This window comes from Protopterus annectens, chromosome 11.part0 (genome assembly GCF_019279795.1).
Source record: "Protopterus annectens isolate FY-2018-M chromosome 11.part0, PAN1.0, whole genome shotgun sequence".
Classification (NCBI taxonomy): Eukaryota; Metazoa; Chordata; order Ceratodontiformes; family Protopteridae; genus Protopterus; species Protopterus annectens.
The window spans coordinates 408,199,689-408,221,265 of record NC_056745.1 but is presented as its reverse complement, the minus strand read 5'-3'; the positions used below and the strand labels follow the sequence as shown (position 1 = coordinate 408,221,265).

The window sequence follows — 21,577 nt, the reverse complement described above, 5'->3', positions numbered from 1 at the left end:
TTCCTTCATGCTGTGATGTAACCTGTGTTAGACCTTCTACATCAAATCCTTCACTTCGCAGGCACTCCATAACTTCAACTTCTATTTTTTTAACTTCTACTTTACTAATCTGCTTTTCTACATTCTGTTTTTGTGATATTATTTTTTTATTGTGCAATTTTCCATGTTTGGATGCCTTTGCCTGCACTTCTCTTCGAATATCTTTGGGTCTGTCTTCTTCATATTGATTAATTTGGCCTTCGCCTTTGCATAAATATTGCACTGTATCAAATCTCTCTTTCTTTCCCATGTCCATATTTCTATTTTATACTTTTCAAAAATATCTAGATTTTGTTGTTTATATGTTTGCACTTCCTCAGATGCTTCTTTTCCAAAACAGATCAAAGTTTCTTGGTCTATATACTGTTTTTCAGGTACTTTTCCGTTATCGGGGCAAAAGTTCTAATGAGCAGTTGGAATGTTAGCAGACGGTTGCAACGATCACTCTGCTGCCGCTGATGTATATACCAAAAGTTATACTTTCTTTGCAGACTGTTATTGCAAACAAAGCAAAAACTACAACACAAGATAGAACAGTTACCATGTAAAGGTTTCTCGGCTACTAGTCTTACTTCCTAAACCCCCAAGGGTTCGAAGCCCCTTTTCCTGCTACAGCCTCACCTTGGCGGCATAATGATACAGCACTGGAAATACGTAACACAGTGGGCGTCAATAGGGTTGATGTGGCAAAGCCTCACTCCATGCATTAGATGATGAAACTTTAACAATCCACAAAAGTAGATTTGTGTTGGCGGAAGGGAGTGCATAGCCTACATAAAGAATATTACAAGGCCCAGCAAGATTAACTAACTCTTCAAAAAGAAGTCTGAAGCTATTAAAAATCAGAAACCATCTTAATAGCACGTCTATGGGACACTAACATTTAGCCGTGCACTATTTTCCATATGGGCATACTGATTGGTTTATACACTATCATCTAGCCTTGTACCAGACAGGCCAAGCTTTTCCCCAAACCTAGGACTAAAATCAAATCACAGGCAGCGCCCGCCACATTATAACTTGAGCTACATATTCTCATGTGAGCGATCAGTACCCATTAACATTGGGAAAATACGTTGTCTGTTGCACTACCACCTCAAACAACCAGCTTGCACTCCAGATCACCCATACTTATCACAGTGCCCAACTGACATCGACATACACAGCTTCCCTGATTTTGTCCTTCATAATGTTCGTGACTGCAGTGCAACAGCCGTACATCCCAACTGTCCAGATTTTCACAGAATGCCCAAATGTTTACCTCATGTTTTTCATCTCTTCCTTATAAAACGTGTGTTGTCTGACAAATCACAGAGGACTGATGTCACTAAATAATGACATAAATTAGTTTCACACTTTATATCCTTCATTCCTTCAGAAAATGTATACTAACACAAATCGTGTTATGCTAGCAACTTCATAAGGGTACAAGGGCAACATTTAAAGTCTGTCCCTATTTTTGGGCCTTTGTTCCCCTATTACTTTGGGCTTTGTCTTCTTTGCTAAAGAATTTTAGATGTGACAGCGTGCTAACATTCCAACTGCTCATTAGACCTGTTGCCTTGATAATGGAAAAGTACAGTTTTTCAAAAATCTGTTATATTAATGACCACAAATTTTTATTTGAAGCTTCTGACAGTTTTTTTTTTTTTGCAGAATTATTTTTCTTTCCTCTAATTTCTCTCTTAATCTTTTTGTATAACTTGTGTCTGGAAATTCTGGGCTTTTTACATAATAGTAAGAATACATAATATCTTTTTTATTCACAATAGTTCACTTTATCGTCTTTATGGTTCTTTTTTGGCCTATCAATTTTTATGATTTTTGTGGATGGTATTTCCTTCTAAAATGGGGATGGCATCCTCCCCCTGTGCCTAGCCTGGTCTCATTATAGGAATGTTTCTGTATTTTGAGGATTCTACACTGTCACTTTTTTTAGACCTGGCACCAGTGTGCCTACCAAGACTGGGCACTTTTTTATCCTGGGTCTTGTGCATCCAGCTATCTTTTTTTAATTTTTGACCTACTTCTGTACATGATATATGCTATATAAACACAGTCTATATCAGTGCCGCCTTGGTGAGATTTTGTAGAAAACAGGGTCCACCACATGAAGGTACTCACCAAGACTTGAGGAATTCAGTTTCAACACTGCTACTCTCCTTTGCTTGTTGACTTTTCATCTCTTCATTCGGACCCCGTGTGAATCCTTTCATGTATTACTAGATCCCACCTTTGTCTGAAACACTTATTGCATTCAGGACATTCATATGGTCTCTTCCTTTTTAAGTTCTCCAAATCTTTTGGGTTTCAAATACCGTGATGGGAATGGATCCCATTACTAAGTCAAAGTACGATTAAAGTTCATGAAATTAGTATTGTTTCACTCTCTGATGTCAGCCAAAAGTGCTCTTCTCAGCACCTGCAGTGTGCCCAGTAATAACTCCTTCTGCGATTTGTACAGAGTTACATGTTTTGGCAGCATATCTAAATATGATTGTAGACTCCTTTTTTATAAGACCCGTTGCGTTTACTACTGTTGGAACTATCTGGGTATCTTTCTTCATCATTGCTCTCATTTCTGCTTGCAAATCCTGATATTTTATAACTTTATTTGTGTCTCTCTGTAGGCAGGACGCTGAAGTCACTGGGTGTGGTGATTTCAATAATCAATGCTATTTTTGTCTTCTTTTCATGGGGCACTATATCTAGTTTTCTAGCATCTATCTTTTGAACTGTTGGTAATGGATGATCCCATAAGCTGTAGACTTCATAATCTTCTATGATGCTTTGTGGCTCATGTTTCCAGTGTTCTTCAGCCACTTCAATACCATAATGTTTGCACAATCCCCAGTGCAGCAGCAGCTCGTCTCTTAGCTGATTTTCTTCTAAACTGAGGGCACATCCCTTGTTTTCCATTTCCTACGGGCATTCTTTAGAAAGTTCTATAGCACCTTCTTTTGGCACCTTCTCTTCAATTTCATCCAGTGTGATCCATTGCTCTGTCATATGGGAACTCACTGGCCTATCACTCCTCCACATTGACAGCATCAGAGTTTCCACAGTTTCCTGTTCCTCAGCAAGACTTGAGGATGAACTCAATTTCAGCACTACTACTCTCCATTTCTCCATTCAGACCCCTCCACCTCTCCATTCAGACCCCTTCATCTCTCCATTCAGACCCTATGTGAGTCCTTTCATGTTTTACTAGAACCCCCATTTGTCTGAAATACTTATTGCATTCCGGATGTTGACATGGTCTCTCCCCACTGTGAACTGACAGATGAGTTCTAAGGGTACTAGTTGTTGTGAAACCCTTGCTGCATTCAGGATATTTATATGGTCTCTCCCTTTTTTAATTTCTCCATATCTTTTGGGTTTCTAATACTATGATGGGACTTATGATGGGAATGGACCCCACTCCTAAGTCTACATACAATTAAAGTTCATGAAATTAGTATTGTTTCAATCTTTGATGTCAGCCAAAAGTGTTCGTCACAGCACCAGTAATGTGCCCAGTAATGACTCCTTCTGCAATTCATATGGGGGTACATGTATTGGTAACATATCTAAATATGATTGTGGATTCTTTTTTATACCTGTTGCTCTTACTACTATTGGAACTGTCTGGGTATCTTTCTTCCACGTTGCTCTCGTTTCTGCCTATATGCCTGCTTGCCTAGTTCTGTACTTCTTCCTGGTGGGTACAGCTGCCTCTATGTAGCTATTAATATGCTTGTGCGGGGTGCCTATGAACAGTTCTGTGTAGGCAGCAGTGTTCTCAGGGTGTATGGGGCTTGAAATTTTGTAAGGTTATCACTTAATAGTAGGAAGTTAGCCTTAAAGTAATTCATGAATATTCCAGGGTTATCTGGGGGTCCAGGTTTTATTTTTACTTCAAAGGAGGCCATTCTGTGGTCTGACCTTACCAGGGAAAACATTACAGTAGGGGATGTGCAGCACTCTTCTATATTAGTGAGCACCAGATCTAGTATGGTTGCACCCCGTGTTGGTATACTGACAATCTGATCCAGGGAGCTTCTGTTTACAAAATCCAGCAATCTCTGTGCCTGTATGTTTGGTGTCATATATGTTTCCCTCTTCCTTGTTTGCTGGGTGGAGGTCATGCACAAATATGCTGATTAAGAGAGGGCCTAGAATGGAGCCTTGAAGCACTCTAACTGCTATGGGAAGGAAAGGAAAGGGGAGATGTTATTTTGTCATTTAAAAGCCTGTTGTCTGCAGGACAGGTAGCTGTCAAACCAAGCCCTTTGACTGGTCATGGAAGATGGCAGAGACCAGGTTTACCTCATTTCTGTTTTGATTTATAGTAGTTATTCTTACGGAGAAACATAGTAATGCTATGATTAGGGCAGAAAAAATGCTCTGCTGGTGATAAATTATTGTCTGAAATAAAGGTTAGTAGTTGTATTTAGAGACATTTCTCAAGACTTTTGAGAGTAGAAACAGAATGGCTATTGGTCTATAGCTGGTAAGGTCTGTGGAAGTGCCACTTTGCGTAAGGGTAAGATTTTTTTTCCATAGGTTGGGAACATAGCTGTCTTTAATGGACTGGTTAATTATTATAGAAACTGGATAGGTCAAAGGATCTGCTGCCAACGTATTCTCTTGGTAGGTTACCTGGGGCAGCAGTGATAGGTTTCCTTTTTAGAAGTATTTTGCTTACAATGGAGATGGAAATGGTTTACTGGGAGAATATTTTATGGTGGAGTGTTGGTTTAGAGGACGGTGGCGGAGTAGTGAAGATTGAGAGATTTAGGAGATGACAAAGTATGTACTGAACTGGGAAGCCAAGTTGATTGACTGAAGGACAGGAGAGGTCCTAGGTTGGTGAGTAGGCCAGTGTTTAATAGTTGGTTGACTGAAGTCCAGAAGAGTTTCGGCTTCTTGTGATTTAAAGTTTGGAGACTGGTGTAATATGATTTATTGCTGAATTTAATTATTTTTGCTTGGTGCTATTTCTGAGGTATTTATATTTTTGTAGATTAGACTCTGTCTCATTATTTTTCTCCAGGCTTCCCATGCTTTGTACCTCCAGTTTATAAGTTGATTGGCTTGTCTGGAGAGCCATACAATGTTTATCATGCTTTGCTCTTCTGGTTTATAAGTTGTCTTGTTTGTCTGGACAGACCCTGTCTCCCTGCTCAATACCACTTTCCTCAATTTTCTAAATGTACATACGTCTATAAAAACCACAAGTATAATAACTCACATTTAAATTTTGGACCACATAACCTTCATAAAGCATGTGCCAATGCAAAACTTGTTATTCTAGCAACTTTTAAAGTAAATAAGAGCAATATTTAAAATTTGTCAGTGATTTTGGTTGCATTTGTCCCTCATTTTACAGTTTTGTCCCTGATTTTAAGAGGTTACAGAAAACAGAGATAATCCAGAGGGCCTGGAGTGTGGTATCCCACCTGTGACCCAGACAGTGACAGAACTAATAGGAAACAAAGTACAAAGTATTAGTCCAGATAAAATCATTTTACCTATCAGGTGTAGGAGACTCTCTTTCTGATACCCTCCTTTTGGGAGGAAAAAAGACACATTGTTGAAGTTTCAAGTAGTTTATTCAGTTAAGTAGGTAGGCAGATGAGTGTTCTTGTTCTAATACATTACATTCAACAGGCCAGTTATTTAAAGTCAGTTACAGACAATGGTGAGAGGATCCAGGGAAACTGACTGGAGGAAAATCTGGGAGATAGAAATAAAGGAGCTATGATTTTAAGAGGTCGATAGGCATTATTTTTATCACAAATAGATAAGATGTACATAAAAACATTGTTACAACTGATGCATGGGAGCTGTCAGTGGATGAAAGTAACTTGCTCTTTTGACATTTGATCAGTTTAAAGTCTGGCCTTGCAGGATTGGTGTGTATTTGTGTGAAATAATTTAGAAAACTTGCAACTACTATTTGTGTGAAACAACAGTGAAATTACATAGCTCTCAACTGTCCCTGATGTTGCAGAATGCCTCTAATTTTTCTCATATTTTTGGTCTCTTCCTCATAAAATTTATGCTTTTTCTGGAAAATTCTAAAGAACTGTGGTCATTAAATAATGATATAAATTTGAGTTTCAGACTTCATTTCCTTCAGAAAATGCATGCTAATGTAAAAACTGTTATTCTTATACCTTTCTAAGTATATGAGAGCAACAGTTTTAACATCTGTCCCTATTTTGGGGCTTTTGTCTTTCACTTTTTGTCCATAATTCTTACTTTATGAGGTTGAAGGGTATTTTTATCACGGTCAGCAAATAACTACTAGACTGGAAATGGTCTGTCTGTGGATGAAAATAACTTACTACTTTGTTATTTGCACAATTTAAACAGCTTGATTTTGTAGGACTAGCATACATCTGTGCGAAATAAGTTAGAGTAATTAGACTACTGTGTGTGTGTGAAACAAACTTGAAATACATTATTATTTCCATTAATTTACTTACTTATACCACAATCATACATCTGAGATATACACAACCAACCACAGGGCTATATTTGCTGGGTAAGGGGGCTGTCATGATCAAGTTAAACAGACATTAGTCAGGTTTTGTAGGACTAGTGTGAAGTTGTGCAAAGAAAGTGGGAATATGTTACCGCGGCCATTTTTATCATAATCGAACATTTGAGGTATATACAAGTGGTTGTTTAGGATTCAAATGTTCTAAAATCGGCAATTTCATTATCATTGGTTAGTAAATTTTATTTTACTTCTTGCTGGAAAAATGTTCAACACGTAAAACAAACACACATAAATTGCATTTTATTAAACAATACATATAGTTTAAAGTATCCATGAAGGTGAATCTCAAAGAACACATGCATTTATGCATAGTCCAAAAACATTTTGTGTGGGGGGTAGGTCCCAGGGTTTGAAAATGTTCTAGGACCCCAGGTACACTTACTTCTCCACTGCATGCAGAATTATTACAACAGGGATAAGAAAGTATCACTGCGGTGGTGGTGTTGCGGTAGCGTTGTCGCCTCAAAGTTAGATGTTGCCTGTTCGATCCTCAGTTAGAGCGTCTTCTGTGTGGCGACATGCGTGAACGGACGTTCCTTCATTGAAGGTTGTGCGTTAGGCCCGGCAAGCCAGCACGTAAAACTCTACTGCCAATCATTAGAGGACCGGAGTTCCGCTGTGGCGACCCCTAACCGGGGGAAAAAGCCGAAAGACAAAAGAATGTCATTCTGTCTGAAGGTCTTGAGAGATTATGCTAGGAGGTAAGCTTCCAATATACAGCCTGAACAACAGGTTGAATAGAACTGCATTCCATATCCTAATGTGACAAGTCTTCGGATTCAGTGGTCTAAAATATATGTTTACCAAGAAAATAATAAACTTCACTACTAACAAATGCAATTTGTTATAGATAAGTGACCTGGGTGATGGAAGATGATTCACTGTTTTTTTTTCTTGAAAAAGAAAAGCTTTTCAGTGTTGTTTAGAGTACTTGCATACTACCTTTGTCCTGCTTCACCTGCTGATTACTGTAAAAAGGTCTGTTACCACTGAATAGGTCCTGACAAACTCTCTGGATGGAGTCTGAAAAATTAAGACCAGATTTTGCCACTTCATTTTTCTTTTGATCTGTTATATGTTCCTGTGTAGCAGTGCCAAAGAAGGTATCTGTTGAAAGGGGTGACCACCCAAACTGCTTTGATCTTCTTAAAATATCTATGGATTCTTAGCCAGGCATGATTATGAAAGACCATCCTGATGCAACTATGTTCATAGAAACATTTATGTATTACAGTTACAACTCACAATATGTTCCTCCAGTATGTTGACAGTTTTTGGTCAGTTTTACCATTTTTTGTACTACTATTTTTTAATGCATTTATAATTTTCTGCATCTGTTACAATACTTTACCTTGGGTTATGTGCTCCCAATGGGCTTTAAGTTCCAGGGTGTTGGAAGTATTCAACTTTATTTTTTTACAACAGTCAAAATCCAAATCTGGGAGTAGGACAGCAAACATTAAAGCCACCTTGTGATGCATCTTCTTTTAGACCCACTACTTTTGGGTCCACCTTATGTAACCAGTAAAAGTTAAGCCTGTTTCACTGGTGCATGTAGCCGTATATCTAGTTTTAAAGACATTTTTATCAGTATGTCTTCCATTTAAGCAGGTATAGATCAGTATGTATATATACCTTTAAGAAGCTTTCCATGGGCTTCCACATGTGTATACATACTGAGCATGTGCAAGCCAGACTGCCATTTTGTGGACAGCTGTTGAGATGTAAGCATGCATGTCTGTAATGGTCTGTCAGTTAATCAATTTGTTTATATTTTATGTTGCTGCTATCCATCCTGATGTGTTTTATATCATAAAGCATATAAATGATCTACCCCACCTGTTCGTCTTGAATCATAACATAGGACGAGTGACAATGTGTTAGAATGGGATCCAGAATCAAGACCAAGAAGCACTTAGTTAATGTTGGAGGAACACAGAGGAATGGATCATACCTAATGTACGTACAACTCACAAAACAGGTCAGAAATGAATTACAGGTACTAAAACTTGATTAAATGATTTCTTACTCAAAGAATATAAAACAAAGCACTTAAAGACTCAAAAAGAATGCCTAGCTAAACAAAATGTCCAAAACTGTGGCATATCGATAAAAATATTTGAAATATTTATGAAAATGTTGGAAACAATGTCCGAATCGCATAAAATGTAAAAAATACGGAAAATGACCGCATTTTTTTACTATATGCTACTTTTTCGCATTAATTAAAGCTATTCAAAATATCTGAAGTATACAAAGTGTTCGCAAGTTTGTGCAGTATTATAGTACAGTTATTTCACAAAATCCAGCCATCTCAAAGCATATTTCGCAAAGTACAGTATTTCAAATAGTTTATTGTGCATTTGAATGTTATTAAAAATACCTGGTGTGTATGCATGTTCGTACATAATTACAAGGGGCATACTTGCAGTGCGTTTAAGCATACTTTATTGGCATGGCTGAAGGATTTCAGAAACCTGGTCCACTTGTATTTGATAATAATATTGCAGAGAACTGCAGAGTGTTTGAGCAAGATTACGATGTTTTCATACAAGCTGCATTTTTTGACAAAGATGCGCATACAAAGTAATTTATTCTGCTTGATTTAGCTGGTTCAGAGGCCATAGAAACAGAGGATTAATTTGTGTATGGACCTGCTGTGTTTGCAGGGGAGGGAGAAAACTGCCATACAGTGGTACTGGCTGAATCAAGGGAAGACCCCGAGTGCTTAAAATGTAAATTTAGAGAAATGTGTAACCCCCAAATGAATATTATGATGGAAAGGCATTTATTTTATACAAGAGATTAAAAGCCTTGGGAAACCTTTGCAGCATATATAGCTGACTTGAGAAGCAAAGCTAAAACATGCAGATTTGGTGATTCAAGGGATGAGTTGATAAAAAACAGACTTGTGTGTGGTATTAAAGATGATGCTGTCAGAAAGATTTTGCTTCGAGACAGTGATTTAACTTTAAATAACGCCATTGAGATTTGTCAGATATATGAGTTCACAGAAAAGCACACAAATATGCTTACAAATGAGAAATGCATGCTTCCAGTATCTTCTAAAGTTAATGCTGATAGTGTGCAGCACATGGTTAAAAGAAACAGGCCCAAGCACATGGGAGTGTTGCAGAACCTGCAGCAACCCCCTGGTAAACTCTGTAGCTTTCTGGTAAATTCCAGAGCACATACGGTCTCGGTGAAGGACAAGGGTGAGTCAGAAAACTCATAGCATGTTCCTTCACCTAGCCTCATAGTCAGCTGTTGCAATTGTGATGGCACTCATCGTCTAAAAGAGAAAAGTGCTAGCTTTTGGCAAACAATGCAACAGATGTAAAAAGTGGAATCGTTTCCTTTTATTAAAAGAGAACATTCAAAGAGAGAAGTTTATCAGTTAGAAAGCTGTGACCCTACTTTTTATGTTTATGGTGTGTCTGTGCTTAATGAAACAGTCGATGCAGTAGATTTATGGGCAAAGGATGAAATATTTTGCACTATTCAGATAAATGGAAGACCCACAGAGCTAAAAGTTGACACAGGTTCAAAGTGCAATGTTATGTCAGCAGAAACATTTGCTAGAATATGTGCTGGAGAGAAGCTTGATTTGGCAAAGTGTATGAAGCTTGTTTCTTATGGTGGTGAAGAAATTCAAACCAAAGGTTCAGTAGTGCTTTCATGTAACTCTGCTGGGAACAGCTATGACTTGCAATTTTACATAGTGTAAAGGCACGTGCAGTCATTATTAGGCCTCAGAGACAATCTGAAAATGGGACTGCTTTCATTTAATAAGGAAGTCCACCATGTAAGCTTAAAAAACAACTGTTCTAAATTTGCCCAGTCTATTTTTTCTACCTGTGCTGATCTTTTCAAAGACAAACTAGGCAAACTCCCAGTTGTGTACTCCATGACGTTAGACTCCGAAGTCAGCCCAGTTGTCAGACCAGCCTGGAAAGTTCCAGTAGATATACAGAACAGACTCAAGGCTGAGCTTGATAAAATAGTGCAGCTGACGACCTGAATGAATGGGTATCTTCCATGGTGGTAGCTCATAAGAAAGGCTCAGATAATATCAGAATATGTATTGATCCAAGTGATTTGAACAAAGCACTAAAAAGACCTCATCATCCAATGCATACAGTTGAAGAAGTCGCTGCCCTTATGCCAAATGCCACTGTTTTTTCTGTTTTGGATGAAAAGAGTTCATTTTGGCAAATTTTGCTTGACTGAAAATCCTCATTGCTAACCACTTTCAGTACTCCTTTTGGCAGGTATAGATTTTTGAGAATGCCATTTGGGATAAATTCTTTCAGTGAAGTCTTCCAGTATGCCATGGACCAATTTTTTTTCTGGTTATCCGTGTGCTATTATATTAGTAGATGATATTCTAGTAGGAGGTAATGGTGAAGCTGAGCATGACAGAAACCTCAAGAAAGTTCTGGAAAGAGCATGTGAAGTAAACCTTAAGCTGAATCCTCAGGGGTGCAAATTCAGGCTATGAGAAGTTACTTATGTTGGTCATTTGTTTACCAGTTCAGACTTACGACCAGATCCTTCCAAGCAAACAGCAGTTCTTGAGATGCCAGCTCCAGACAATGTTCAGACTTTTCAATGTTTTCTTGGCATGGTTAATTATCTAGGCAAGTTCATTCCAGACTTGATCCAACTTTCAGCACTGCTCAGAGAGTTCACAAGCGAAGATGCATCCTGGTCCTGGTCAGAATAACACAAAAGAGCATTTGATGTCCTGAAACAGAGAATTGACAGCCCACATACTATGATGTAGCTCTTTCTTGTGATGCTTCAAAGTTTGGTCGTGGTGCAGTCACTGTTCAAGAGAGTAGTCCACTAGCCTGTGCATCCAGAACTCTAACCCAAACTGAGATGCAGTACGCACAGACAGAGAAAGAACTCTTGGCAATTGTGTTTGCATGTTCTAAGTTCCATGATTATATTTATGGCCACCCAATTCAAATCGAAACTGACTACCAACCTCTAGTCACTATTTTGAGGGAGCTCCCTAGTCAGCCTCAGTAAGAAACTGAGATCCCTCATAAAATCCTCCAAAGCAAGCTATGAAAACAAGATTGCCTCTGATTCTAAGGACAACCACAAAGCATTCTACAGCTATGTCAAGAATCTCAATGGCAACACCCAGGTCTGCTCTGACTGAACTACAGCACAATGGCATGAAAATTACAGAACCAAGTGATATCACCAATATCCTGGCTGACAGGTTCAGTGCTAAATTTACCCCCCTCTCACCCCCCCATAAAGGGCCCATATCTATACTGAAAGAAGGCAGAGCCCCTGAAATAACAACTGCGCAGGTAAAAACTGCACTTTCCAAAGCCAAGAACACAGCTTCATGGGACCGGACAACATCCCAGGCTGCGTTCTACATGAACTTCAGAACGAACTGGCCCCCCACCTAAGCACCATCTTCAATCATAGCTTCACGTCAGGCTTTGTACCCACTGAATAGCGCACAGCAACAGTTATACTGCTCCACAAACCCCGTGAACTATCGCCCTATTAGCGTGACGAGCCTGGTCTGCAAGGCCACATAACACATCATCATGGAACTCATAAACAAAGACATAGATAACCTCCAAACCCTGGACCCCACCCAGTGTGGGTTTGTGAAAAACAGATCATGCCTCCTGAACCTGACTGGCCTCTTTGAAACAGTCACCAAAGCTGTAGACGAGGGAAAGGTAGTGCACACAGCCTATCTTGACCTTGCTAAGGCTTTCAACACCATCCCCCATTCTGGAATTATAGATAAACTCACTAAACTGGGTATAAATCCATATGTCACAAGATGTGTTATCAACTGGCTCACTGACAGAACCCACAATTTAAAAGTTGCAGACTCCAAACTGGACTTCAAACCAGTGACAAGTGGAGTACCACAGGGTTCAGTCCTGGGTCCTCTCCTGTTTGGTATCTACTTCTCTGAAGTAAGGACTAACACAGAGGGCCTCTGGCTGACAAAGTTCACAGATGACTGCAAACTAGGTGCCATAGTCGAGTCCCCAAATGACGTGTACATCCTACACAATAGGGCCTCACTGAGATAGATGCTTGGTGTCAGAGCCATGGCCTCAAGCTAAATGCCAAAAAGTACATTGTCATTCCCTTTGGTAAAAACTCTGTTCCCATGAACTACCACCTACGCAGCAGTCCTCTTAATGCTGAAGGCATGATAAGAGACCTTGGGACTCAGGTGGACAGTAGTCTCTCCTTTGATAATCACATTGCCACAGTAGTCAGAAAATCCTTCTACATGGCACAACTCTTCATCCAGGAAAAAAGAAGTCATTGCTCCCCTCTACTTGGCACTCATTAGACCCATTATTGAATACAATGCCCCATTTGGAATGTATCTCACAAGACATCTGCAACAGCTGGAAAGGCCACAGAAGTACCTCACCAAGAGGATTATGGGTCTCAAACAGTTGTCCTATGCTGACTGTCTCAAAAAACTCCAGCTTTACTCCATAGCATATTGCGTACTCCAAACCCAGAGCTGTTGGATATACTACACCTAAAGAAATCCCAATCCCCCTGGGATACACGCTCTAGGGATCTAAACCTTGTCACCACAATAAATAGAACATGCTGGAGGGATAGATTCCTGTCCCAGAGACTTCCCATACTCTGGAACAAGCTACCTATCTATGTTAAGCAAAGCTCCGCATTAGCACTCTTCAAGAAAAATCTTGCTGAATGGATGGGAATTAGGAAATTCACCCCAGGGATCACTCCTGTGGCCCTGTTCAACAGGGGCACAGGAAAAAAGGCAACCTTGTTGGCTAGGCTTAAATAGGCCCTAAGGCTGATAGCCTAGTACGTACCTATGAACCTATGCAGCTAGACATGATGCTGAAATTGCAAAAGTATAATTTCAACCTTATCTACACAAAAGGCAAACGTCTTCATCTTGCTGATACATTATCCATATCGCCCAGAAATACCACTGAACAGCATGAAAATGAGAAACTTGATTTTGAAGTCATGGAAGTGAGAATTTTTTCTTCCACACATCTTGATGAGCTTAGAAGTCACACAGCCTCAAATCCAACACTTCAGAAACTCAACCACTTTATCAGTCGAGGATGGCCTTCAAAGCAATCTTGTTTACCAGCAGAAGTGCAACCTTATTTTCTTTACAGAGATGAGATTTTGTCAGACAATGGTATCATCATGAAAGGTCCAAAAGTGATTGTTCCAAAATCCTTGCAACAAGAGTATATTACCATCTTGCATTGTGGCCACCCAGGAACTGATTCTATCAAAAAAAAATTCTAGTATTTTGGCCTTCTGTGTCAAAGGATATCGAGAGAGTACTTTCATCTTGTTCTGTATGTAATAGTACTAAGCCACATCAGCAGAAAGAACCACTTCAGCTAAACCAGATTCCTGCACTATCTTGGTCGACAGTAGCTACAGACATTTTCAAATGGAATTGTCAACATTATTTGGTGTTAGTAGATTCTTATTCAAATTGGTTCATGACTGACCTACTTCCTAATCTAGTGTCGAGTACTGTCCTTAATAAGCTGAAGCATCATTTTGCAGTCCATGGTAGTCCACACAAAGTTATTTCTGACAAAGGTACACAGTTTACAAGCCAGCAGTTCAAGAGATTTGCTAAACAGTGGGATTTTATTCATGTTACAAGTAGCCTTGAGTACCCACAGTCAAATGGTTTGGCAGAACATGCAGTTCAAAGTGTGAAACAGTTATTGGAGAAGTTGAAACGAGACAATAGTGATGTTTTTCTGAATCACCTGACCCTCAAATATATTCCTTGATAAATATCTTGGTTCACCTGCACAGAGGCTTTTGTCAAGGCAAACCAGAACCACACTGCTAATTAGTAGCAACCTGTTGCTTCCCTGTGCTAATAACAACAAAGGAGCTCAACTCATAAAAAGGTGTTTGTCCCAGAAGTCCTATTATGATAAGTCCAGCAAACTGCTCAAGCCATACAAGAAGGAGCGATAGTGAGAATGCACACATCCAAAGGTTTTGATCAGACTGAAGTCACGAAATATGTATGTCCAGCCAAGATTGTATATTGTGGAATCACAAGGAGTAGAATTTAGGCAGAATTGAAAACATTTTGTACTGGAGTCTGAGCCTGTATTGCTGTATCTTGACTGTGAAAAAGACTCTAAATCTCAGAGTGAGTTATCCAGTGTTCCAGTTCCAGAGGACATTCCAGCAAATATCCCTGTTCCTGAGAAGTTTCCTAAAACTCCCAAAACAGATTGTTCACCAATGACTGTCCCTGTTGCTAAACCCAGACCTAATTGCTATATCACTAGATCAGGTCACATTTCCAGACCATGTTCCAGGTACACGACAACTTGGACATGAACATTGTGTATATTTCTCAGTGTCTGTATAATTGCATGTCTTTTTCAGGTGTCATTTTATTGTGGGCAGTTCATTAAAGAGGGAGGATGTAGATCAGTATGTATGTATACCTTTAAGAAGTTTTCTATGGGCTTGCACATGTGTATAAATACTAAACCCGTGCGAGACAGACTGCCATTTTGTAGAGAACTGTTGAGATATAAGCATGCATGCACGTAATGGTCTGTCAGTTAATCAGTTTGTTTATATTTTATGCTGCTGCTATCCATCCTGATGTGTTTCTATATAATAAAGCATATAAATGATCCATACCTCTCAACCTGGAAACATCAAAAATCTGGACAAGACCCATGAAAAATAGGTATAAATCTATAAGCTGATTAAAATAAAATTTGCATACATAATTACGTAACCCCACACACTCCGATGGAATTGTGGGATACCATCTTTCACAAATTGAAGAACAGACAACCAAAATATGACACCAGAGTCCCCCTGCAGCCAATCCAATGTCCCATTACCTGGCTATTTCGCCCCATTTACCAATAAACACTAATGTGTGCATACTGCTTTACTTCTACAATGATTTGGATTTTATTTTTACATTTTATAGCACAATGCACAAACATTAATAAACATCTGCTAATTAAACAAAGCAGTACTGTCTCACAATGAAAATAGACTTGTCATTAAAACTTCTCTGCTCTTGAAACTCACATTCATTGAAACAGCATTGAAACCCACACCACATCCAAAGAAAATGCATCTGGCCAGTGGTGGATAAAGATTACCTTTGGGCTGTTATCAAATCATTGGCTCCTTGCACACAAAACAAGAAACATACGCGTGTTCTTTGCTTCACCTTCCTGACTTTATTAAATTATATTCTTTGTACAATACAGCACACTTGTTAGAGTGTATTTTAAATGTATTGTTTGACATTTTTCCAGTAGGCAATGAAACAAAATGCATGAACCAGTAATGACAAAACTGCCCAATTCAGAACATTTCCATCATAAAAGTCTACTTCCACACCCACACTATGTGTGTGTGTGTGTGTGTGTGTGTGTGTGTGTGTGTGTGTATAAAACATAACAGTAGTGTAAGCCATAGGCATCTTGCACAGCTTCTTGCACTTATTTTCAATTTAAGTTTTTTTTTTTTTTTTTTTTTGGGGGGGGGGGGGCAAAAGGCCAAAAACCAGGGATTCATTTTAAACATTGCTTGTATAATTTTGGAAAGTTGCTAGAATAAAATGTGTTACCACCATGCATTTTACTGCCAGGTCTTGAACCCAGGACCCTGTATACTACAGTCAGAGCAGCATACCACTATGTCAAATCAGCAGTTTCCGGTAAGATAGGAAGACTGAAACTTCTCACCATAGCTCTCAAACACTTAGCACAAAAAACTGAACAAAGCCAATACTGGGGTTATACAGAATTCAGTTCTCACTTCTCACCATAGCTCTCAACATCATTGCACAAAAAACATGGACAAAGCCAATAATGGGGGAATACAGCCTTAAAATAGGGACACATTTCAAATACTTATCAACTTAGAAAATTGCTAGAATAAAAGGTTTATATTACCATTTATTTTCTGAAGAATATGAAGTCTGAAATTCAAATGCCTGTCAATATTTAGTGAATTGAAGCCTTCAGTGATTTCTTTGCCACAAAAATCCTGAACACGACAGATTTTATGAGGAACAGATAAAAATATATGAGGCATAAACTGACAAGTGGTGGTGGCTATGGACTTTAGGCTGTTTTTACCTTGTACCCAAGGTAAAGGGTTTGAGCCTGAGTATCTGTTCACACACAGACACACACACACACACACACACACACACACACACACACACACACACACACACACACACACACACACACTTCAAGCCAGGAGGAATAAATCCACGCTTACTTCACTATTCAAGCTTCAAGCCAGGAGGAATAAATCCACACTTACTTCACTATTCAAGCTTCGAGCCAGAAGGAATAAATTCACACTTACTTCACTATTCAAGCTTCAAGCTAGGAGGAATAAATCCACACTTACTTCACTATTCAAGCTTCAAGCCTGGAGGAATAAATCTGTTTTGCAAGTGAATCCTACCCACCCTTTCACGTACGTCTCTAAAGCCAGGAGAAATGGGAATAAATCTGTATCGCAAGTGCAATGGCTCCTTTCTGTTCAATCACACACACACACACACACACACACACACACACACACACACACACACACACACACACACTTCACTATTCTAGCCAACACACATACACACTTCACTATTCAAGCCAGGAGGAATAAATCCACACTTACTTCACTATTCAAGCAAGCTTCAAGTCAGGAGGAATAAATCCGTTTTGCAAGTGTAAAGCTAAGAATCCTACCCACCCATTCACGTACATCTCCAAAGCCAGGAGGAATGGGAATAAATCTGTATCGCAAGTGTAACAGCTTGCGATCATGGCTCCTTTCTGTCAACACAAATCGCTTGCAAGTGCCGGGTGTACACAATAACGGCTCTGCCAGAATAATGTAGCTGCAGTGTTCACACAAAATAAAGGCTCCTTTCTTTTCCCAGTTCACACAAAACGGCTCACTCGCAAGTGCCGGGTGTACAAAATAATGGCTCTGCCAGAATAATGCAGCTACAGCAGTGAGTTCTTTCGGTTCACACAAAATAACAGCTTGCAAGTGCAGCCAAAGATAATGTTTCCCCACTCTCCATTTAAACAGCCGGAATATACACACATCCATAGTGAGCCAGCCAGCATGCACGTGAGCCATTGAGCTCAATTCCAACAGGCTGATAGCCCCAACAGAGCTGATGTCATCACACACGTGATGACATCATCTCAAAAATCGGAAAAAAAAAAAAAAAAAAGCTGAGAAAAACTCGGAAATGAAGGGGTGCCACTTGGGAATCGTGGCTCCCCATTATTTTGACCCAAAAACTCTGTAAAATCCAAGTAATTCAGTATGGTTGGGAGGTATGAAATGAACTACCCCTGTTGTTCATCTTAAATCATAACATAGGACGAGTGACAGCAGGGAAAGACATGAAGTCCAGGGCTGTAGGTGGTATGCATTAATGAATTCAAAATTCTTCCACATAGCAGAAACTACTTCTATTTCTCTCCAACTGTACCCTTCTTTTATTAAACTGAAAGTTTCTGAGAAGCAAATGCCTTTGATAGGAAAAAATAATAATATATGACTCTCACCTGTATATCCTTCTGCTGAGGATTCAGCTTCAGTCCTGTGGTATTTCTCTACTAACTCCTCCTCCTCAGACACTTCTGAAGAAGCCCTTTTTTCTACTAAATGCTACAAATAAAATCTCAGTCTCTGTCAAAACCAAAGTGGACAGTATGGAGGACTGAAGAGTTGAAAAAGGTGCTACTTACAAGTGGACTTTGTGTTGGCTATCCTACATGTTACAATCACCTTCACAATGCTTTTAGGCTTGTTATTCTAATGAAGATGCAACTGGCAAAGGGATCTTTCTTAACAGTTATTCTACAACAAAATCTTTTTAAAACCCAACATTGCCCATCAATAAATTAACATTTACTGATTTCTCAGCATGCAATAGTGTATGTCAAAAATACGTAGCCTTACTGTCCATTTATTCTGCTATTGATCTCTATCTTAACTTAAAGAACTACTTTTCATTTTTCTGTCTTTTGTTATACCAAATGTTACAGTACTGGAAACACATCTCTTGTACCAGCATACTAATAAAGTCACATTACATACTAATGAAGTCATACTTCTACCTTGAAGGTTTCTTCACACCTAACTTTATATCTACTTTCTGTGTTGCATTCAGTTTGTGCTAACTCTTCTAATTTTTGTATACATTACTTAGTGCTGAGATATTAATATTCACATAAAGCTTTGCATTTAAATGTGTAGTGCTAGTGGATGTGGAGCTTTTCTCCCTGGGTGTCCACTGAAAAGTACATGTTTAGCTCAATTGGACTGTCCCTGTTTAATGGAAATAAATAGGTTGAAAGCTAGAGAGATGGATAACACTATATATATATATATATATATATATATATATATATATATATATATATATATATACATACACACACACACACACACACACACACACACACACATACAGCAGTAGGGACTCTTGAAGATTATATTTGCATTCTGGTATAATATTTAATGTTATGAACTAAGACATGGGTTAATGGGCATTTTACTGATACAGGAAACCTTTTTTCTTTTATTTGTTCTTTCCTTCAGAACTTCTTTACCTTTTCTTTTAGGATTTTATGCTTAGATGCCTCAGATTCTTCAGAAACACAACAGGGGACTTTTTCTTTTCTTGAGAGGGCTCTCCATCCTCCACTACCATGACTTTCACTTCTGTTTGGGACATTCTTTTGTCATCAGTAGCTTTTAACATCTTTCTTAAAAAAACTATTTTCCCTCTACTAGAGCTCTGCAAGTTTGTGCTCTAATTTCCAGTGGTTGCATAATGTCTCTTGATAAAAATCAAGCTATAGCTTCACAATTCAAACAAATGTTCTTATTTCTAGAAACATGTTTTACTAAAGAAGTATACAAATGGTAAACTGTTAAATTTTTTCAGTAGCGTGCACGCAGTACAGTTTTGCGATTACTAACATAAATACAAACTGGCAATATTAGATGCCTAGAGGCATCATTAAGGTAATCATAGAGAAAAACCTGGAGGCATGACTTGGGTTTAATGACCTTAAAGGTAAGTTTCTTATTCCTTAAAACATTCTGGATCTAAAACCAGCATTAAATGTCGCACACTTGGTGTGAAAATCTTTTGCAGTAAGCTATATGTGACAACAACACTTATTTGTGATTTTTGTGGGAAAAAGACAGTGTGGTCTAAAGAAGTTCATCTAATATTTTTTTTTCCCTGTGAAAAATAAGTGAAGAATTTACATTTTAAGAAAACAAGTAGAAACTTAACGTAGGTACTAAAATCATAAAAATTAGCAGAATTTATCACTAGCATTAACACTTTTTGGCTGGAAGATTACCACCTTTTTAGCATAACTTTCATCTTGCTGATACAAATTACCATCAGTGCATAGCAGAAAGATCTGAAGGGTACAATCCATGTCAGTTTTATACAACAGGACACAGGCCGGTCAGCTGTAGCCGAGTCTAATATCCATGACTTCAATGAAAGCGGTGGCAGGAATACTCCAGAACTGCTTGGCAATTTTTAAAGCAGCAAGGGATCAGTGAATAAAAGAGAAATATAGTCTGACTGTTACAATGTGGTACCAGATTACTTGTTTGCTGGCACCTTGGTTGAATCCTTTTACTTGAATATGAGTCATGCAAATGCAGTCTCTGAATGAAATGCCATTTGGTTAAATGTTTCCCTGAATGCATTGCCACTTTGTCAGATGTGATTGCTATAGTATCTGTAAACGTCGTTAGCTTTAAGGCAAGAATTGAGGGCTGGAATGGAGTTAGAAATGAGGTTTTGGTTCAGTTGCAGTTAGTGTTTTTGTTTAGGTTGTGGTTACGGATGGGATTACGTTAAGTTTTACTGATGGATGAGGTTCTGAATTATGGCTAAGAAGAAATACTGATATGGGTTTCAGGTAGGTTTAGGGCTAGGGTTATTGGTTCATGTACATGGAGTACTGGGGGTGTTGCCTCTCATAATAAATATTTTGTATACATGTGTACATCTTCAAAGAATGGGCCTTTCAACAAAATGATTTTCTGCTTTGCCTTCATTTTTGACTGTCTGAACTTCTTGCGTTCAGTGAGTGTTTTCAAAAAATTGTCCTAGACACCTGCAATACTCTTACTTAGAGTATAACCACTTGATACTAGCCAAGTTCAGTATTTTTCTAGAAATAATGCCCTTCCTTAGGAACTCAAAACATACATTTAACTACAGAAATGAAATAAAGAATACAATATGCTTTACGTATGTTGTTGTTCACTTCTTTATTTTACACTAAATTATTGAAAATAACATTGAGCTACCATTACACATCACAATTTCCTTACCTTTTATAAAGAACCTGTTTGGATTAGATGCAGTTTGCTCAAATTTTTCAAGCTTTGCTAACAGAAATTCTCGGTGTTTTATGAGCTTTGCAGCCTCTTCCCATGCATCAATAGCCTTTAGAGAAAAAAATATATAAAGAGCTATGAATTCTGCAGGAACTACAGCAACATTCCTCTAAAATGACCAAATATGCAGGAAAAAAGAAGTTATGTCTTACCATAATGTTCCATCTGTGTGTTCATCTTCTTTCATTCATCACTGATGGGTTCGGTTCCAAGCCCTCAGAACCAAGTCGGCCTTTTTGCCAAGCTTGCCCCAGCCAAACACTCTCGAGCTAAGCTTCTACCCAGAATGCCCTTCTCCCTTTTACCTCAGATCGAGTTTGCTAGAGATGGAGAAGTAAAGCCAAGGCCATTTCTGCGCAAATACCCTAGGACACCACTTGGACCCAAAGCATCCCCCAGGAGCCTTTGGAGGGGGAAGAAGGGTGGGAAGTGATGAATGAAAGAAGATGAACAACACAGATGGAACATTATGCTAAGACATAACTTCTT

The 21,577-nt window shown here is 38.7% G+C and overlaps 1 protein-coding gene across 3 annotated transcripts in view; it reads right to left on the bottom strand.

Moving 5' to 3' along the window:
• The window catches only part of CCDC87 (coiled-coil domain containing 87), a 1,578,580-nt gene that overhangs the window by 307,318 nt on the left and 1,249,685 nt on the right, over positions 1-21,577 (bottom strand). For all 3 annotated transcript variants that reach the window (XM_044087903.1, XM_044087902.1, XM_044087904.1), the window contains exon 19: positions 21,023-21,137. In XM_044087903.1, the coding sequence (XP_043943838.1) occupies positions 21,023-21,137 (115 nt within the window). The remainder of the gene's footprint in view (positions 1-21,022; positions 21,138-21,577) is intronic.